The 21,000-nt window shown below is 29.9% G+C and overlaps 3 protein-coding genes and 1 long non-coding RNA gene across 8 annotated transcripts; 2 read left to right on the top strand and 2 right to left on the bottom strand.

Annotated features, from left to right (window-relative positions):
- The first annotated feature begins 113 nt into the window (after positions 1-113).
- On the top strand, positions 114-6,070 carry LOC127069967 (adipokinetic hormone/corazonin-related peptide receptor variant I). 4 transcript variants are annotated; one of them, XM_051007738.1, is made up of 11 exons: positions 114-446; positions 521-572; positions 2,221-2,450; positions 2,669-2,817; positions 3,073-3,178; positions 3,302-3,509; positions 3,595-3,718; positions 3,967-4,099; positions 4,454-4,617; positions 4,746-4,847; positions 5,344-6,070. In XM_051007738.1, exons 3-10 carry the CDS (start codon positions 2,247-2,249, stop codon positions 4,798-4,800), a joined length of 1,143 nt encoding a protein of 380 aa, XP_050863695.1. In that variant the 5' UTR covers positions 114-446; positions 521-572; positions 2,221-2,246; the 3' UTR covers positions 4,801-4,847; positions 5,344-6,070. The 4 variants fall into 4 exon arrangements, with proteins under 4 accessions (XP_050863695.1, XP_050863694.1, XP_050863697.1 ...); XM_051007737.1 differs by having other exon boundaries at positions 2,204-2,450; XM_051007740.1 differs by having other exon boundaries at positions 2,204-2,450; positions 4,742-4,847.
- Positions 6,071-6,449: 379 nt separating this feature from the next.
- On the top strand, positions 6,450-13,658 carry LOC127069957 (cartilage oligomeric matrix protein). 2 transcript variants are annotated; one of them, XM_051007702.1, is made up of 14 exons: positions 6,450-6,714; positions 7,244-7,414; positions 7,492-7,712; positions 8,411-8,699; positions 8,800-8,885; positions 9,097-9,154; positions 9,781-9,988; positions 10,072-10,200; positions 10,355-10,631; positions 10,749-10,901; positions 10,969-11,350; positions 11,528-12,109; positions 12,223-12,732; positions 12,822-13,658. In XM_051007702.1, the coding sequence occupies exons 1-14, from the start codon at positions 6,618-6,620 to the stop codon at positions 12,947-12,949; spliced, it is 3,291 nt and encodes a 1,096-aa protein (XP_050863659.1). In that variant the 5' UTR covers positions 6,450-6,617; the 3' UTR covers positions 12,950-13,658. The 2 variants fall into 2 exon arrangements, with proteins under 2 accessions (XP_050863659.1, XP_050863658.1); XM_051007701.1 differs by having other exon boundaries at positions 9,097-9,163.
- Positions 9,417-10,442, bottom strand: LOC127069974 (uncharacterized). Its single transcript, XR_007783807.1, has 2 exons — positions 10,302-10,442; positions 9,417-10,212 (listed from the first exon to the last, which is right to left on the bottom strand). It is a non-coding gene; the product is annotated as an uncharacterized LOC127069974 (long non-coding RNA).
- On the bottom strand, positions 13,509-17,945 carry LOC127069951 (C-Maf-inducing protein-like; the record flags this gene model as incomplete). Its single annotated transcript, XM_051007687.1, has 7 exons — positions 13,509-15,412; positions 15,515-15,815; positions 16,070-16,327; positions 16,401-16,653; positions 16,756-16,851; positions 16,990-17,588; positions 17,736-17,945. Coding segments are annotated over 7 exons (1,842 nt in total), but the record flags the coding sequence as incomplete, so codon positions are not given.
- Between the last annotated feature and the right edge of the window lie 3,055 nt (positions 17,946-21,000).

Raw genomic sequence — 21,000 nt, 5'->3', positions numbered from 1 at the left:
AGAGAGAAAGAGAGAGAGAGGGAGAGAAAGAGAGAGAGAGAGAGAGAAAGAGAGAAGAAGAGAGAGAAAGGGAGAGAGAGAGACTTCGAAGAGTATATGCGAGCTATCAGTCGCGATTTGACACTTGACCCTTGACGTTGGCCCGTGCGATTCGCCATGAAGTCGCGATCTCAAGCGATCTAGGAAAGCCGCAAGTTGAATCCTTTCTTAGTCCGCCTTTCAACTCGTCGTCGTCACTGTTAGTCGCGTCTCTTCTATTTTGTGGTTTTCTCTTTAAAATATATACATATTATCAATCGATTCGGCAATGAATGATTGAATTTGGATTGAATCAAATGAATATCAAGAAGAACCAGATAAATTAGTGATTAAGAAATGTTTCTCAAGGCCGAAAGGATTATACTTTACATGAGGAAATTTCTTAAAATGAATGTTATCATTTAATGGTTACCATTTAATTAAATTATTTACTTAATTATTTCTTTTCAAACAAAATAAGTCTAATTTGTCTTATATATAGGATCGATTATGCTAAAATATCCAGAAGAAATATTAAACGAATCGGTAAACCGGTAAGTAAACTCGTTTTCTAATTATTATCTTGTAATAATAATAATGATAATAATGTTAAACTAATTATAGTATACATGGATTTTATAGCAATGTTAATTGAATTAATTCGATGTTTATGTCATCGAAGTGTTATAAATAATATATTAGATTCATATTCGAGAGATTTTTATTTATTTCTTCCTTGCTCGATCGATAAAAACGATCTGATGAAGGAAGTTTCACAAAAGAATGATATAACGCACGAAGTCCACACGACTTTTTTTATTGTCAGCTTCGACTGTCTATCCTTAACGAGACGAGAGCTCTAACAAGGCCGATGGAAAAGTCAGATAACCTTTTTCCTTGAATCATAGTCATTTGGTTTGTTATAACATCTCCATCAAAATTTTGTCACTTGTCTTACTAGAAAATCAAATCAATTAAAAAAAAAAAACCATCAATTTTATTATCAAATCAGATCTCTAATTCCTTATATTGTTTATGCGTATACATGTTATTCATAAACAGTTTCTATTTTATCCTATTTTTGTTTCTTTTTTTATCTTCTTAACAAAAATCGCTTAGTTCATAAAACTTAATTTAATAAAAAAAAAAAAAGAAGAAGGATATATAAAAAGAAAATATAAATGTTTTCTTTCTGTGAAAATTGCAAGGCAGGTAATTTTTTTACTCGAAAAGGATAGATCGATTAAGAAACGATTGTCTCTTATGTGTCCAATCGAGACAATAATAACATTTCGAGACAATAATAACATTCGATTAACGTTGCTAGCATAACAGGGATCTTATCGAAAGAGAAAAAGAAAAAGGGAGAGACATGTATGTCTATGAAGAAAATTATTATTATTTTTATTATTATTATTATTATTATTATTATTATTATTATTATTATTATTATTATTATTATTATTATTATTATTATTATTACTTTCACGATTTATACTTGCTTATTTATAGATCATCACAGAAGAAATAAATAAATATATCTAAACGTACACACACACACGCGCATATAGATATAGATACGGAATCAGCACGCATGTTTTAGCATGATCGACACATGCATGCAAAAAGTCAACCAGAAGATATCGAGTGATATTGAGAATCTGGCACTTTGAACTAACTCTTTTCGATTTGATACTATATCCGTTCAATTCTCGTCGAATAACATACACATAGATTATTCATTTACATGATCTTGCATTACTCTTTCTCTCTCTCTCTCCCCCTCCCTTTCTCTCTAATACTTCATTTCTATTTGGTTTTAATAATGATAATAATGATAATAATAATAATAATAATAATAATAATAATAAAATATGAAACTTTTATTACGAAAATAAATATTCATAATCGCAAATAAACATTTAAACGATTAAATTTCGAATAGCAAGAATTAATCTTACTTCTTGCGATGCATAAATCTTGAGTTAATTGTGTGTGTGTGTGTGTGTGTGTGTGTGTGTGTGTATGTATGTATGTATGTATGAATATTACGTAGTAAAGTTAGTTTATTATATTGAACATATGTATATTATGAGTTTATTATGTTGTTACTTGAGTTAATTATATATATATATATATATATATATATATATATATATATATTATATATATTTAAAAAATAAAGGAAACAAATGATAACAGCCTAGAAAGGAAGAAAGAATACAAGAATGAATTCTACGGAAGAAGTCGAATTGCCGATCGATATGAGATTCAACGAGGGTCATATAGTCAGCATCGTCACATATAGCGTTTTAATGGGAATTTCAGCAATTGGGAATATTACTGTCCTTTTTCTGATCTTACGACGTCGTCGTTCATCTAAATCAAGGATATATACGATGCTGATGCATTTGGCTATTGCCGATCTTCTCGTAAGCGGAACTGATCTTCTCTCTCTCTCTCTCTCTCTCTCTCTCTTTCTCTTTCTTACGTTCTTCAAACTCCAAAAGGAAAGCTTCTCTTTTTTTCTTTGTCTATTTCCTTTCCTATTTATTCTTTCACTTCATTCCCTTCTCTCTCTCTCTCTCTCTCTCTCCTCTTTTTCTCTCTCTCTTTCTCTTTCTCTCTCTTTCTCTCTATCTCTGGCTAGGTAACGTTCCTGATGATGCCCTTGGAAATTGGTTGGTCGATAACCGTGTCATGGAAGGCTGGCGATGCTATGTGTAGGATTATGGCATTCTTTCGAGTATTTGGACTTTATCTTTCGTCATTTATTTTAGTTTGCATTAGTATGGACAGGTAATTATTTAACTTTTTTATCAATTTTTTTTGTCTATATTATATACATATGTACATTAGAATTACTAGAATAAATCTACAAAAAGTAATGATTAATTTATGAATATTAATATTTCACTTTATTATACACAAAATAATATATATCTTCTATATAATAGTATCTATATAATTTCTAAATATATACATACATAAAATAATTTTTAAATATATATATATAATAATTTCTAAATGTGATTGCGTGAATTAAATTTTTAGATATTATGCAGTAATCAAGCCTCTCCAATTATTACACGTAGATAAACGAGGGAAAATCATGTTAACGATAGCATGGTTAGCTTCGATATTTTGTTCTATGCCACAGGTAATTTATTATTTGTAGATAAATTATGTATTAAATATAAAAAAAAAGAAAAAGAAAACAATTAAAAATCGACATAATGGTAAGATTTTCTTTAGATATCTATATCTATTTTTACATACGCAGATGATGGTATTTCATTTGGAAGCACACCCGAATATTACATGGTATTCTCAATGTATTACGTTGAATGTATTCCCAACTTACACACACGAACTCACCTATTCGTTGTTTGGAATGCTTATGATGTATTGTTTGCCATTAGTTGTAATTATTTATACATATACGAGTATATTGTTAGAAATCTGTAGACGTTCGAAAGAAAGCGTAGAAGGTATGTTAAAATAATGAATTAATTAATAAATAAGTACATATTCTGAAATTAAAAAAAAAAAAAAGAACAAAGGATCATATTGCAGACAGGATACGTCGTTCGTCTTTGGCATTCTTTAGTCGTGCTAGGATACGCACCTTAAAGATGACTATCATTATCGTTGCTGTTTTTTTCATTTGTTGGACTCCGTACTACGTAATGAGCCTATGGTAACTTGTTTTTATATCGATTAGTCGATTGTTTCTATTTGTGTACTACCTCTTTATTTTCTTCTTTCTGTTTTTTTTTTCTTTTTTTCTTGGACCAAACAAAGTACTCCAAACTTGTCAATTATTGTTTTCTCTATAAATTATGAATAATGTATATATATGTATATATATATAGATTATCCTATAATATTAAACAATTCTTGAATATTTATTTGTATATTTATAAAAAGATACCAATCTATTTGTAGGTATTGGATCGACAAAACATCTGCAAGAAAAGTCGATCAGAGAATTCAAAAAGGATTGTTTTTCTTCGCATGCACGAATTCCTGTATGAATCCTATCGTTTACGGTATTTTTAATATAAGAGATAGAAAGAAGGTTAGTATTTTTTTCAAGAAAAGAAAAATAAATAAATAAAAAGAGAAAAGTTAGATTACATGAAATATAAATCCAAGAAATAATTGATTTACTTATAAAATAAAAATATTTGTAAAATTTATAAAAATAATAATTTTCAAAGAAAACTGTTTCTAAAACTTATTTCTATATAAAACATATAGATCAAATAAAGAGACATTTCTAATAATATTCACGTTTTCTTTTTACGAACATTAATATGTAGTAAACACATACACGTTTGATATATTAGAATTAGATGAAACAATGTAATAAAAAAGAGAGAAAGAAAATCAGAGGAATTATATTAATAATAAATGTATATTTCGTTTATAGAGCACAACGTCTCAATGCATAGCTTCCTTAACAAATAATCCTCCGAAAGAACGACAAATATCCTATGAAAGATCTACAGATGGATCGATACCTAAATCGAAAGATCGAGTCGTCAATCTTCAATTAAAAACCATCACTGGTAGTTCTATTGGGTTGACTAATAAGTAATACTCAGAATTTTCAGTATTTGATATACCTAAATATATTTTAACAATTTTATTTTTTATTCATCTAATATCTTGATCGATCTAAATGATAATAGATAATTAAATTTATCCTACATTTTAGCTAGATACATATGTATGAATCGAGAAAGGATCATCGAGTTTCGAAGAAAATCAAAGTGAATATACGGACAACGCGAAGATTTATTGACCGATCGATCTTTTGATAAGTAAGTCTCGATCATCTTACATCGAGATATTATAAATCAATGATTTTTCAACATGTAAAGAAGAAAATGAACGAACGTTCTTTTTCTTTTTTTATATTTTTAAATATTAACTATTAAAATTTATTAAAATTTTAATTCATTTTTTTTGTATGTAAAAATTTTTGATTTATTACAACGTATTTATATAAAAAATAGGATGATTAATCTTGAAAGAAAAATAAAAAGAAATAATGATTACAATAATAATAATAAAAAAAGAAAGGGAAGGTATTAGAAATTTATTTGAATGAACTGATCTAATTGATAATCTTTTTTCTTTCATGAAATTAAGATAATTCGTAGAAAACAAAACATGTGATTTTTTATTAAAAATTGAATTAAAAATTAACGATTTAAATTAAAATGATTTAAATTAAAAATTAATTTAAAAATTCTTTATAATTATTTATATTCTTGAAAGAAAAAGATAAAACTAGAACTCGGACTTGATTTGTAGGTGGTACTACTTCCCACACACACGCCTAACTGGTATACACGTTTGTGTTATGTGTCTACATTTAACAAGGTGTACTATCGTTCGAGATATACAAAAAAAATTCTCGATGGGAAATTTCTGTGACTGGATTTAAAAAAATATATGAGCATCTTATCACACTGAACGTTATCAAAATCTAGGAAAAGGAAAAACCGGATATTATAAGATGTCTGCAATTCTGATATTATCCAATTGTTGTGATTCACATTTTCTGTGTGTATGTGTGTGCGTATGTGCGTATATATGTACGTATATATAAATATACTTATATTAGACCTATCGAGAAATATATATTGTCTTTTTTTAAATCTAACAATTTTTTTTTAAATAATTATATTACATTTTATTAAAAAATTATTGTAAATTTAATAGATTGAATTTTTTAATAGATTTAATGTATTTGTGTGTATGTGAAGGGTGTGTGTGTGTGTGTGTGTGGGTGGGTGTGGGTGGGTGGGTGGATGCGTGTATATGTATATATAGATTGCAGGTATGTATATATGTATGTACGTCCGTCCGAAGATTATTGTAATACATATATTAATGTAAAAGAGATATATACGTACGATATAATAAAATTCTTTGATCTTTCTCTCTGAAATAATTTAAAATGCAATTTTGTATGTAAATATTGTAATTAAATATATAAATGTGGAAAGTATAATAAAAATAATGAAAATGAAAGAAATGTAACTTCGAATCTTTTCAATAATTTTTCAATAATTTTTCGATTCAATTACAAATATAGTTCCAACCAATTCTATCTATAGATTTAATCTTTAAAGATGTCAATAAAAAATTAATACATTTTTCCAATTTCTCTTCGAAATAATTAATAATAATACCTGAATCAATTTTTGAAATAATTTAGAATAAAAACAAACGTAAATAAGATGAATAAAATTAAAAAAAAAAAAATGACGATGCGCAAAAGAGCTGCATAGTCTTCGAATCTTTTCTATCTACATATCGATAAAAAATTCCAAGGATTTAATGAAAAGATCTATGAAGATCCGATATCCAAGAAGAGATATCCAAGATAGTTGCAGTAGATCCGTGGGCGACGTATAAAACGATCGGATCTACGTCTCTAAGCTTCAGTCTCGGAGATAAATCGAACCACAAGAGATCGTGCGTGTTTTCGTTCATGGTGTGAATCACCTCGAAGAGGTGTCATTTTCTCTCTTTTATTTTTTATAACATCGAAAAAAAAAGAAGAAGAAAAATTTCGAAAAATGAATTTGTCAAGGATTAACATATTCTTATTAACGTTTATCAACATCTCAACGATCTTCTTCATCTATTCAAACGCTACTCTAACAGAAGACAAAGGTAAGTATCCATCTCATTAATCTGGAATATTAAGATCGAAAGATCAGTGTCTAGTCGTAATAGTTATTTTTATCTCACAAGTTACGATGATATTCGTCTTAACAAAAATTTCAAATGGTTCGTTCAAGCAGAACACATTCAATTTCATGCTTATTAAGAACGAACATTAAACGGCTTAGGAACCATATTGAAACGATTTTATATCTAATTTTTCAATTATTTAGATATTGTTCTCCGAATATAGAAAGATCAGTTATCTTTTATTCAATATTTGAAAAATAAATATATAAGAAATATTTAATTTGTTTATTTAAAATTTCTTTATATATATATATAATATATTTTCAATATATATATATATATACAACTATTTTTTATATATAGCTGTGTATACATATATGTATATGTTAATCAAAGATTTGTCATAGCGATCACGATTTTTTTATAGTAATCTTTTTGATTAAATATTCAACAAATAAGCATAATTTAAATTATAACAAATATGTTCTAATGTTTTCTTTTTCTAAAGAACTAACGACGAGTTTACGAGAATCTTTACACGACGAAGATTTCATAATCGTTGTCACTGACATTAGAACGAGAAAAAAACCTAACACAGAAGCAGAACCCTTGTTAGCTGTAAAATATGGCGAATCTAATAGAAAAACAGTTCTAATGCTCGATAGACGTACTAACCGAGGTAAGTTCTAATTTATAAAAAAAAGAAATTTTTATTAAATATAAAAAAGAAATAATAACGTTAAATTTTTATTATAGTCATTTTAGAAAATCTTCATTCTAATGGGCGACGTACAACAAAACACATCATTGTCGATAATCTTAATTCATCGTTAAAAAATTTGATCATTTCTGTGCACCAAAAGCAATCAGAATCTCGAATCGATGTTTATATCGATTGTATGTATCAAGGATCTATAGATCTGAAAAAAAGCTTTCGAGAACTTGCAAATGAAGAAGAATTTTTATACATAGAAGTGGTATGCTATGTGCATATATATATATATATATACATATATATAATTTATACACACACACGCGTATGTAAGGTGAATCATTATATCTTGATACACAAACGTTCTCGCGAATTGTCAAATTTAAAACATACAAATCTTGATACATCTGCATTAGGAATATAGTTTTTTTTTTAATTTCGTGTTAATAAAAATATATCGTTCCATAAAAAAAAAAAGCGAGAAAAGACAAAGTAGACACAAATATCTCTGAAACGTTTCAACATGAAGAATTGATCGATATAACGAATGTGACGTTGAGAACACTACAAATTTTTTTATACAACAATTTTCAATACGATCAATTATTTAAGAGTTAAATCGTTGAATGGCTCATCTTGTGCGTGTGTGTGTATAACTCCTAGAAACGATTTTGTAGATATGTACGTATATATGGTAGATAAGAAAAGAGGAGGAAAGTAGTTTCTAAGTTTCTTCCTTTCCGATGACGTTTGCGACGATCACACTGTGATCGGCAGTAAGAGTCCGTGGGACGACTCGTTTCTAAATATGGCCATCGAGAATCGAGTCGTTCGCTTTTATTACGTAGTTGTTGTTGTATAGTAGCAAACCAATCTAACTCTCTTTGACCAAACTCTAAGCAAACTCTTTGAGATATTTCAAATTAATTATTTATCACCTTATTTATTGTTCTGCCCTAAAAGTTTCGAGAAAACAAATGTAAGATCAAAATTCATCGAGAAAGGACCATAGACGAGATCTTGAAAGATGAACAATGTTCGAGGTCATTTGATAAATTCGATCGTTCGTATAATTTTCTTGACAATAATTTTCCTTTGGAATTCGATTCATCATCGAGTAAAACTAATGATCGATCTAAAAGAGGCCCTTACAATTTTAATCATTCTAATCTATCCTTCGAATCATCCTCGATTGCGCGTAAGAGAACTGTGAGAAGAGGTGATATTGGAATTCAAAGTTTAGATGAGAAAAGTGAGTATATTTGTGATTATTAATATATATATATTTTCTTATGGGAAATGGGAGCGTTTTTTTTTATCTTACTTTTGTTGTTGTTATTGTTGTTTCTTAGTTTGTCTGACGGATAGTCAATTGACAAAAACTTTGAACGAACTTATTCAAGCTACGAAGAAAATTTGGAGCGAACTCGAGATGAACGTGAGTCTATTTAGATGAGATTAAAGATAGTTTTGATCACAGATTGTTTAATAAAATTAAATAATAAATGAACTAAAGGAAATAATATGATCGATATTAATTATTGTCATTATAATATGATTAGTTAGTTAATGTATAATATAAGTAACAAGCAATAAGATAATAATTAATGTTAATTAATATATGTTTTTCTTTTGTTAATAATTTTTAGAGAAGGGAGACACACGAGTTAAGAATACTAATGGAAAATTGCGTGGCTTGTCGTCAAGGTATGGTCGGTGAGTGAAGTGTATCGCATAACACACGTGATGTAAAATTATTATCTTCTCTAGAATAGTTCAAAGAGGTCAAAATGTAGACAATATTGTATATAGTAATAATAATAATAATAATAATAATAATAATAATAATAATAACAACAACAACAACAAGAATATATGTTAGATTGATGGATAAAAGAGATAAAAGGTTAACAAAGAGTCTTATTTCATACTTTCTAAACTCTTTTATAAAAAAGAAATAAAAAAGAAATAGTAAATAGATTTGTATCTTTTATTTTAAGATAAAAGATCGAACGTTTTTGTATCTTAAAAAAGTCAATACCAATTTGATAAATAAACATTATTGATACGATCCGTTTCTTTTGATTTCAAATGATTCTAAAACAATAGTTGATTATTTTCATAAATAATATTTCATCGTAACAAACAACCTGATAATTTGCTTCTCTTTTTTTCTCTTTTTTTTTTATGAAAATAATTCATAAAACACTATTTGATTATCAGTATTATAGTTATGAATAGTATCACTTTGGGATTTGCGTGTAGTTTGACGATTTATATAATCGACAAGTTATTAAGCATTTTTCTCTCCTGAGCGGTGATGGTTCCTCCAGTATCAACAACACCACGACCAGTATCCTGTGACTACGAATCGCCATGTTATCCTGGAGCTCAGTGTCAGGATTCAGCGAGAGGACCAATTTGTGGTACTTGTCCGAGAGGTATGACCGGTGATGGTCGTAATTGTTTGAAGATAACAACATGTTTAGACAATCCATGTTTCCCTGGTGTACGTTGCGAGGATCATCATCATGGTTATAGGTAACGATGATAGATGATTAACGATCGAAAAAGATCAACCAAGATGCATCTAGTCGAATGACCGATTCATTTTCCTGATTTAGATGTGGTAAGTGTCCGACCGGATATCACGGTAATGGTGAACGATGTGAACGTAGAAGAAACATTTGTGATTCTCGACCGTGTTATACCGAAGTTGAATGTATTACTACTAATTATCCACCATTTTTTAGGTAACTGAACATCTATTAATTAGGATAGTTAGAGTTAGGATATTAGTTAGGATAATTAGACTAAAAATTTCTCGTTCTAATTTTAAATTATTTTTTCTTACAGATATACTTCCTGATTTAATTATCTCTCTTTTTAATAACTTCTTAATTTTAGATGTGGAAGTTGCCCTGCTGGTTTCACAGGAAATGGTACATCTTGTCAAGATGTAAACGAATGTGAAGTAGCACGTCCTTGTTTTCCTGGAGTACGATGTATCAATCTTCGGCCTGGATTCAGATGTGAATCTTGTCCTCCAGGATACACAGGTTCGACGTTCGAAGGTGTTGGCATTGAAATGATTAGGAATCGAAAGCAAATCTGTCGTGATGTAAACGAATGTGAGATCAATAATGGTGGCTGTGATTTGCATTCCGAATGTATCAATACAGAAGTGCGTAGAAAATATTTGTAGATATCATTAATACTTGTTAATATATTTCCATTATACTTTCCAAACGATTGATTTATTCCAAAGTTTTCTGATCATCATCCAAACGTCATCTTACAGGGTTCCTATAGATGTGGACCATGTAGGAATGGTTTTGTTGGTAACGAGACAACAGGATGTCGACCTAGTCAAGAACTTTGTCCGGATATGTCAACCATTTGTGATCTGAATGCCTACTGCGTTTGCATAAGTCTGAACGATTACATGTGTCGGGTAATACGATTGAAAAAATTCCACAAAGAAACGATTAGAAAAAAGAAAATTGAAATCTCAATTTCAGTGTCGAGTTGGTTGGGCTGGAAATGGACACAATTGTGGCCTGGACGCAGACAGCGACGGTGTCCCAGATAAAAATCTAAATTGTCACGAACATTCTTGTAGAATGGACAATTGTCCAACAGTACCGAACAGTGGTCAAGAGGATGCCGATGGCGATGGTATAGGTGATGCTTGCGACGAGGATGCTGACAACGATGGTATATTAAATTCTTCAGACAATTGTCCTTCGGTACATAATCCTGGCCAAGAAGATAATGATCGTGACGGATCCGACGGAGTTGGTGATCTTTGCGATAATTGCCCTATGGTTAACAATCCACGTCAATGGGACACCGATGGTGATGGTTTTGGTGATGCCTGTGACGATGATATCGATAATGATGGTATAAATTTTTCTCTCTATATTCTACATTTCACAGTTTATTCGATTGTCTTCAGTACGTCTATTTCTCATTGACGATACAATTCTTCATATTTAAATATAATTGTTCAGCGAAAACAATATCGCGATCAATCAGTGTACTTTTGTACTCTAAATAGTATGTCTATCTCTTTCTTAGAAATTTTAAATCGTCTAGACAATTGTCCAAAAATAAGAAACAGGGATCAAATCGATACCGACAATGACGGAATAGGCGATGCCTGTGACAATTGTCCTTATATGCCAAATCCTGATCAAAAAGATCACGATGGCGACAACGTCGGTGATTTATGTGATACTGACAACGATCGAGACTTGGATGGTGTACAAGACGATCGTGACAATTGTCCAAACGTTGCTAATCCTGGTCAAGGTGATATCGATCGTGATAGGATCGGTGATGCTTGTGACGACGATATCGATGGGGACGGCGTTCCGAATCGTCGAGATAACTGTCCATTCGTTTATAATCCTTATCAAGAAGATGTTAATAAAGATGGTATCGGTGATCTTTGCTGGAACGATTATGACAATGATACCGTCATCAATTACCTCGATAATTGCCCCAACAATAGTCAGATATGGACTACCGATTTTCGTAAATACGTCACGATCAATCTAGATCCAACGGGTGACTCGCAAGAAGATCCATCTTGGATAATACGCCATAACGGTGCAGAGATTCAACAGATGCTTAACAGTGATCCCGGATTTGCCATAGGTGAGTTTTAACGTATGTTCTCCTATGGACATCTTCGTTTTAACTGATTCTTCAATTTCATATTTTTTTCTTCTTATATTTTTATTTTTCATTCGTTCTACTTTTTTTTTAAGGCCCTGACGTTTTTGCTGGAGTAGACTTCGAAGGGACATTTTACATCGACGACGACAACGACGACGATTTCGTTGGCTTTGTCTTTTCGTGTCAAAGCAATCGTAGATTCTATGTTGTAACATGGAAAAAAGCTGATCAACCTTATTGGGAAACTACACCTTTCCGTGCTATCGGTGACTCCGGTATCTTACTTAGGCTCGTTGACTCTGAAACTGGACCTGGAGTAATACTTAGAAATAGCCTTTGGCATAATCAAGATGTACCTAATCAAATGAAAATATTATGGAGAGAACCAAGCAAATATGGTTGGAGACAAAGAGTTCCATACAGGTGGCACTTATTACACAGACCTCACGTCGGTTTGATCAGATTCTGGCTTCATCAGGGTAACAAGCTGATCACTGATTCAGGAAATATTTATGATTCCACTTTGCAAGGTGGTAGACTCGGTGTTTATTGCTTCTCACAGGAAAGAATCACTTGGTCAGACTTGCTCTATACCTGCAAAGGTATAACTCTATCTATATATTAATAATTTTAACGAAATTTTCTTATTATAACGATTAACAACGTATTTTCTTCGTTATTTTTCTTTTAGATTCTGTCTCGCAAGAAGTATGGAACGATTTACCAGTCGACTTGAAGAAACAAGTTACGGTTGAGAACACAAGATTCAAAAATCATCCTGATTCTCATCGTCGAATGAAATATGTTGATATCTTTTAAGAAAAACAAAAAAAAAACAAAAACAAAAACAAAAGAAGAAAGAACAAAATCAATTACCCAATAACTTTTGTTTCCTACAAACATTTTCAACTACTACGATCTATCCTATCACCCTCATAAGTATATATATATATATAAATTGAAGCAATGACAAATTGAAACGATGCATAGTTGAAACAAAAAAATATAAAAAAGATTCGATTCTTCTTCATGATCGAGGTGTATTAAATTGAAATTTTATTATTTGCCATTAAGTCGATGAATTAATAGTAGTAATAATCATCATCACGGCACATCCTAATTCGATAATTTCTTATTGAGATTGAAATTGACATAAACAGTCTTCTTACAATGCTTGCTCCCAATGCAGTTTTCTCACAATGCTTTTCGAAACGAAATTACAGAGGTAACCATTGTCGTTTATGAATTAGAAAGATCAACTATAGTACATATATATATATAGTATTAGAACGATTAAAATAGGAGATTCGTTTTGATCAATCGATCGTCCTCACGTTATTTTATTTTCTAAGAAAAAAAAAAAAAAAAGAAAAAGAAGATTCGTTCATTCATTTATTATACCTTTAACAATAATAAATATTGCAGATCCAATAAGATGGATTGATTCTGGCATCGGATAACTCCTTTTAATTTAGATTCTAATTAAAAATTTGTCTAAATCATTCGAATAAAAGTTACCAACTTTTTCTCTTCGACTATTATTAATTCCTATGTATTTTCGTGTCGATACAAGTTCGAATAGGTGCTTATTATTATAGCATATTACATTACCGATTGATATCAAATTGTCGGTAGTTTAGGTAGATAATTAAGTAATTATTAGATAGATTAGATTAATTAAATACAATTAATAATAATAACAATAATAAATTTGCAGAAAAATTCTCCTAGCTAAAACAATAAATTATTAAAAATCTACGTTTAATCGTTAAGGGGATTAAAATAATTAGTCCTTACGCCTTATTACTTAACTATTTACACTAAAAAACGAAGATTACATCTGGTCTCCGAGCTAACGTGTAATTTTAATCAAGTATATTTTTTTTTCCTCGGAGAAGCATCGAACGTAGTAGCTTATATTATATTATATTATATTATATTATATTATATTATATTATACATATAATATATATATATATATATATATATATATATTGTATGTATGGTTTATGTATGTATCTGTTCGTAAAGTTTTCACATAACTCTGTGGTATATACAACAGAGACGGAGAAAAATTATGCAATCTTATTCTCTTGTTGCGAAGGTTATTTACGGCTCAACTCGATTCGACTTTGACTTGACTTGATTTGATTTGACTTGACCTTACTTGACTTGACTTGACTCGATTTGAGTAGTGTCGTGGCAGTGGTTGCTCAGAACTGGCTGATTAAGGCAGTTGGGCCACCCTTCGTGGGAAAGAAGAGTCTCGTTTTTCTTTTTTTAGGTCTTTCTCATCAACAATTATTTCTCATTATCATCTTAGTTTTCATGACAATTTTCATGATTATTCACAATATCAATCAACGTATACATTTATTTATTTATTTATTTATTTATTTATTCACGTTTTTTAACGTTGCGATCGACGCTCCTCTAGATTTGTCTGTTAAATACTTTTGTCTCGCTAGAGAAGTGGCTTTAAATTAGAAAAAAAAAAAACGAAAAAAACAAACAAAATATACGTGTGTGTATATATACATACACACACAGATATTATATATATATATATATAGTTTTCCTTGTAGGAAATTATCCGATTTAAAGACGTAATTTCTTTTATTATTATTTCTTATTATTATTATCATTATTATAATATTACTCGTGGAAGAAGAATCGGAAAGTTCATCGCCACACGTTTTTGTTTTTTTTTCTCTCTTTTTGGCATTTAATAACATGGAAACGGCAGCTGTGATATGTAAGATTTAAAAGCCACAGAGAGAAGTGACCCCCTTTTTAAATGGCTTCTTTTAACAACAATTATTTCATATTCGTGTATATTTTTATCTTTGATAAATGAAAGAAAGATCTTCAAGATCGATTTTATCGATCAAGAGAATATATAACATTATGTGTTAGAGTTTTTAAAAAAGGGGGAATATAACGAATGAATGCAAAAGTTGGAAATAAGACGATTTCGAACGTCGAGAGATAGAGAAAGATAGATAAAGATAGAAATGCGAATTTTATCGACTAATCTCTCAGTGAAAATGAAAATTTTTCTATTCGTCGAACTAACGTGTTTAACATTTTTTACGATGTTTCTTCATCCTGAACAAACTGATGTCTTTTAATGATTCCGACTCGATATAGGTTCTGGTCACCAAGCTTCTGTATAACGAACATCAAATTCTTGCAATGCCGGTAATCTTTTCTTCAATGATTCGAAAGTCTGAGCCGAGAGTTTAGTACTATTCAAATTCAACTTTCTTAAATTTGTCAGAGCTGAAAATGTAAAATAAGAAGAAAACGAAAAGATAATAGATAACTTCGTTATTTGACAGTTGTATACAATATGGTATACTTTACTATTGTTATAATACTCACAAGCTAAAGTAGAGATGCCTTTATCCGAAACTGGTGTTTCACAGAGATTTAATACCTGCAATTTTTGCAAATGTTCGCTGATCATTTGCAAGCCAGCATCTCCAAATTGAGTAGCCCAGAGGTTTAAATACCTCAACGCTGGTAATTTAATCAACTGTTCGGCACAGGCAGATGTAACAGATGTGAAGGCTAAACTGAGACACTCTAAATTACCTAAAGCACGTCCACCAAGTAGGAGAGCAACATCGGCATCTGTTGCTCGTACTGGAAGTGTCAATTTTCTTGGACCGCCTTTCTGTTGCTGTTGATTTAAAATAATATCACTTATGAGCGAAGAACTATTAACTATAAGCATTAAAATAAAATATCTAACATAACAATTTGGTATGTTATATGAATATAAAAGAAAATTATAATTATATAATTTTTGAAACAAGAAAATCATTATTTTACTTAGAGAACCGAATGAATTGAAATAATAAAATAATTTATAATTAAAAGAAAATGATATGAAGAAATTTGAACAATATTATTAGTAAAATGAATAGATCTTACCAATTCTTGTAAATTTCTTTGTCTCTGACAGAGGGCAGCGTAACGGGTTTTACCAGAAGGAGTGGATTCGAGGGCATTGACTATCTGAAGCCTAGCTTCTTCGTTTGGCAGTAGACGCCACTCGAGCATAAGGCAAAGTGCTTCTTGAGCAGCACCGCATCCTCTGACAGCAAGGAGAATACAATCGTCTTTAGCTTGTTTCATCAACGAGCCAACAAATCTTTTTCTTCGACAACAACATGCCAGAAGTGTAGTTAGCTGTTGAATATTGTTTAATAAGTTATTTTTTGTAAGAGAAGAATAAGAAGACAAGAAAGATTATCCTGTTTACCATTTCACCAAATAGTTCACCACGGTCAGGACAAGCCGGACTAGATGGTGCAGCTATGTGAAGCCAACCTGGACGCGGTTCTCTGACTGGAAGGAGAACTTGATGAACTGTACATCTCGAATCCTTGGCTAAGCGTCGAATTGCACGACCAAGAATCGATTTCTGTACTTCCTTAACAGTAAGAGCTTCTTCAGGAAATGGTACGGGTTGTAACAAACCAGCTAAACCTGGTCTCCAGTCAGCATACTCCGAGCTACATATGTAAAGTGATATATATATATTATATTAGTAGGAATCAAACTTGAAAACAGTCAGAGAATCAGTCAGTCATTTCACTGAAAAATCTTCAACTTACGCAACATTTAGAACCAAAAGATAACAATCAAGAGGTGGTAATGTCGATGGTTTATTCTCGCTTCCATTTGAACCACCACAATTACTATCTTCGAACCTGGGAAAAGAAAATCTTACTCTCGTATAACGTGTATGTAGATAATACATGCAGCATAATGTCCCATAAATCTAGAACATGTATAATATCAAGAATACTACTATATAAAACTTCTCCAAAGAAGTTAGAATAACCAACCTATGAAATATAGCAGCAACACAAACTGAGACCAAATTTGGTAATACTCTTGGATGAGGACAATCACTTCCAGGTCCATGAACGGAAGCGATATATTCTCTAATCGCTCTTTCACCATCGTTACCATCGTTACTTTCATACAGAGCAGCAACAAAAACTTGCAAGAGTTTTCTCATATCTGGAGACTTGCCAAAATCAACGGTATGTTTGAGGCACCTGGTGATAGCCGGAGCAAGGTACTTTACTAAATGAAATTTAGGATGTTGCCGAACTAATCTAGCTAATACACGAGCTAATGCAGCAGGTGGAGCAGCTCTTTCGAGGAGTGGCGCAGCAACTGGTAAAATGAATAAAGCCCAACTTCCTTCCTCTTCTTTTGTTACTTCTATTTTCTCTTTTTCCTCATCATCTTGCTCTATTAATGATCTAGAACCCCAAGGTGCCTCCAATAATTTTGCTACGGCTTCCATAGCTGCACCAGCTACTCTTTCATCTTGAAGTGGTGTCGACAATGCAAATTCTACCATTAAACGTAATTCACGTAGAACAATGTTTTCTGTGCTCACTGATGCTTTGTGTTTAAATTGGAAGAGACTTTTCTGAAAAAATATATATAATAAGATTAATATGATAAGATTGATATATTTTTTTAAAAAGATATATATATATAATATCGATTAATATTAATAATTATAATATTTCCATTCAAAATATAATATTTTTTCTTCTTTTGTTATATACCTTACCTTCCAATTTATAGAATGGTACCACTGGTCCCTCGTATAAGAATCATTCGCTTGCAATAACAATGAACCATTACGTAGATATATTCTTAAGCAACTTTTATATGTTGTGCCTAATCTACCAACGGCATATTTTTCAACATAGAAACTATTATATGGAATTGGTTGTTGTAAGAAACCAGTAGCCTGTAAAATAAAACAGAGACAGAAGTTTTATTATCTATAATCTAATCTTAAATTACATAACATAAAATTATATCAATTATACAATAGTCCGGATATTATTAACGTCATAAAATTGCGTCGATTAATATGGACAGGTCACATGGCATTAATGGATGAGATTCGAGCCGCTTATAAGGTACTAATTGGTAAACCCAATGGAAAAAAACCATTGAGTAGACTAAGACGTAGGTGGGAAGAAAATATCAGAATGGATCTTAACGAAATGAAATACGTGGGTTACAAATGGAGAGACAGGGACATTGGCGGGATTTGGTATTTATGAGAATGAATTTCTAATAATAATAATTAATAATAATAATAACTAATAATAACAATAGCAGTAACAATAACAATAATAATAACAACAACAACGATAATGATAATAATAATAATAATAATAATAATAATAATAATAATAATAATAATAATCTAATTTTAATTTGAAGATATATCATATGATGCAACATCGAATGATTTAATGGAATGTTTTGTCACAAATAAATTTTCTTAGAAACAGAAAAAAAGAGCAACAAAAAAAAGAAAAAAAAAGAAATAATAAAGTAGGACCGATAGTCTATACAGACAGGAAGTGGAAAGATCTATGGCGATATATCATTCCGGATGTTGTTACGTCAGAATGACGTCAATAAGTCGTTACATCGACCAGAGTTTTGCAAAAATTCTTGAAGAAGTTCTATAAGGAAAAAAAAGCGACTTAAGAAATGAAAGTTTTGATATTTGAAAATGGAATTTTAAATATTCGCATACGTATGTATATTACAATAATTTAGAAATAAATTCATTAATTATATTTGGGATCTATTATTTATCTCTCTCTCTCTTCTGTTGTACTTTTCATTAAAAAAAAAAGTAAATAAATAAATAAATAAATAAAAAGGAATTTTTCGAGATTTTTGGCTCACTCTGTAGAAGAATTAAAAAGGGCATGAGTTTGCGCGAAAGAACCGATGACGTCAGTAGGACAAAACTAGAACAAGGGTTGAACGACTGTCGAAGGGAGCTGCTGCTAACTCAAATCTAGGACACTGCATCCCCTGAATGAACTCAGGTATGCCACCAATACTAACACCAATACTCCCACAACTACTGACGTCGATCATCCTATATATCTTTACATATATATGACCCATATATATATCCTATATATCTAGATAACTCTCAGTTCCAAAAGAATTCGGAGCTAAACGTGAATGAATAATTACAAAAACAAGAAATTATTTATCATTCTAATTTTTAATAATTATTGTAATATGTATATATATATAAATAAATGTGTGTAGGTGTATGTGTGTGTCATTAGAGCATATATTTAAAAATTATATATTCAAATCCTATGTAATTCTTTATTGAAAAATATTTTTTTAAAACGTAAAATAAGATATTTCACTTATAAATTTTGTTCATTCTTATTTATCTTATTTATATCGTTTATACAAGAAATTATATTAGAATTGTTGTTTATCGGTTATAAAATTGTATTATATATTAAAATTATTCGAATTGTATAATATATATATATATATATATATATATATATATATATATATATAATTGATAACATTCGTTTATAGAATCATATTTCAATTATTTATATTATTTCCAAGAAATAAATAGATGAAGATTATAAAAGAATTCTTTTCGAATACAAATAGATTTCTTTTTATAAAAAGAAAAAATAATAGAAAAGATAAAAATAAAAAAAATATGATTAAGTTTCTATAATATCATGAAAAGAGTGTTAAGTCAAAAGTGTTCTTTGGAATGTATGTAATATGCAACAGGTACTTTGAACATGTTAGATTCACGTTATAATTCAAATTACAAAGGTGATTACGATCGCAAACGTGGCGATCTTCGTTATCGAAATGTTATTATCCTCATTCTCCAAGAAAAACAGACAGAGACAGAATGAAAAAGAGGTATAATAGAATGACGTTAAAAGAGAGAAGTTTAACTCGACGTTCCTTTATCATGAATCATTCGAACGAATGTTCTTATCAAATTATGTTACCAGATGTCTTCTAGTAAAGTTCAATAAAAAGTGCAGAAAACACAAAAAAAAAGAAATACAAAAAATATATCAATTTCACGATTGTTAGGCTGTAAACATATTCATATTCTTGTTACCTCTAATAATGTATAAAGGAAAATTCAAAGATGAAAAAGATTAAAATACTGCTATGAAAATTTTTAAAGAGTGGATTATAAAAACTGAGCTTGTAAGTAAAATATATGGTCAGTTCGCTTAAATTGTTTAAAGTAGAATCTAAAATGACAATTGAAATATACATCATGTGTCTTTTAATATAATTCAACATATGAAGTATATAATGAGTCATAGTTTATAGACATATGTATATATATGGGTTTTATTATTTAAAATAAAAATCAGAAAAGAAGAATTGTTTTTTTCTTTTCTTTTCTAGAAAAAAAAAGAAGAAAAAAGTGATGAGATCATGTCAAAAAAAAAACTGAATGATTTTACGTCATCCAATCGAATTAATTTCGCAGCTGAATCCACAATTACCGAATTTTGAATAATCGTAACATTGGAATTTATATCGAACAGGCGATTCTCATTACAATTAGTTTACTTTATTTTTAAATGTTCTTTTTTTTCTAAAAATCGTGAAACTATAAGATAGTTTAAAACAAGGGAGAATGAAAGAGAAAAATTATTAATGGAAGAAATCTCAAAAGTTATATGAACGAACATAATTTTCAATTATGCGTTATAAACATAATTTCATAAACATACATGACTATTGCTACAAATAAAACATTAGACTTATTTAAATAATTACTATACTTTATAAAGCATATTATTATCTCAGATTAGAAAAAGAGAGAGAGAGAGAGAAAAAGAGAGAGAGAGAGAGAGAGAGAGAGAGAGAACAAGTATAAATAATATTTAAATAATACACGTAACTTTGAATAATGTATTATTAAGTTCCTCGCTCTTATATTTTATACAGAATTGGTACCGAGAAAAGATAATATTTCTAAATAAAGAATAACACTA

This window comes from Vespula vulgaris, chromosome 17, assembly GCF_905475345.1.
Source record: "Vespula vulgaris chromosome 17, iyVesVulg1.1, whole genome shotgun sequence".
NCBI lineage: Eukaryota > Metazoa > Arthropoda > Insecta > Hymenoptera > Vespidae > Vespula > Vespula vulgaris.
This window is presented reverse-complemented; position numbering and strand designations above follow the sequence as displayed.

What these genes read in the sequence shown, in the direction of transcription:
- LOC127069967 (XM_051007738.1), top strand. Translation starts at nt 2,247, where the DNA reads ATGAATTCTACGGAAGAAGTCGAATTGCCGATCGATATGAGATTCAAC. An exon ending in GTTTGCATTAGTATGGACAG is followed by an intron (nt 2,818 to 3,072) that starts GTAATTATTTAA and finishes TTAAATTTTTAG; the next exon opens with ATATTATGCAGTAATCAAGC. An exon ending in ATATAAGAGATAGAAAGAAG is followed by an intron (nt 4,100 to 4,453) that starts GTTAGTATTTTT and finishes TTTCGTTTATAG; the next exon opens with AGCACAACGTCTCAATGCAT.
- LOC127069957 (XM_051007701.1), top strand. Translation starts at nt 6,618, where the DNA reads ATGAATTTGTCAAGGATTAACATATTCTTATTAACGTTTATCAACATC. An exon ending in AATTTTTATACATAGAAGTG is followed by an intron (nt 7,713 to 8,410) that starts GTATGCTATGTG and finishes CTGCCCTAAAAG; the next exon opens with TTTCGAGAAAACAAATGTAA. An exon ending in TGAACGATTACATGTGTCGG is followed by an intron (nt 10,902 to 10,968) that starts GTAATACGATTG and finishes TCTCAATTTCAG; the next exon opens with TGTCGAGTTGGTTGGGCTGG.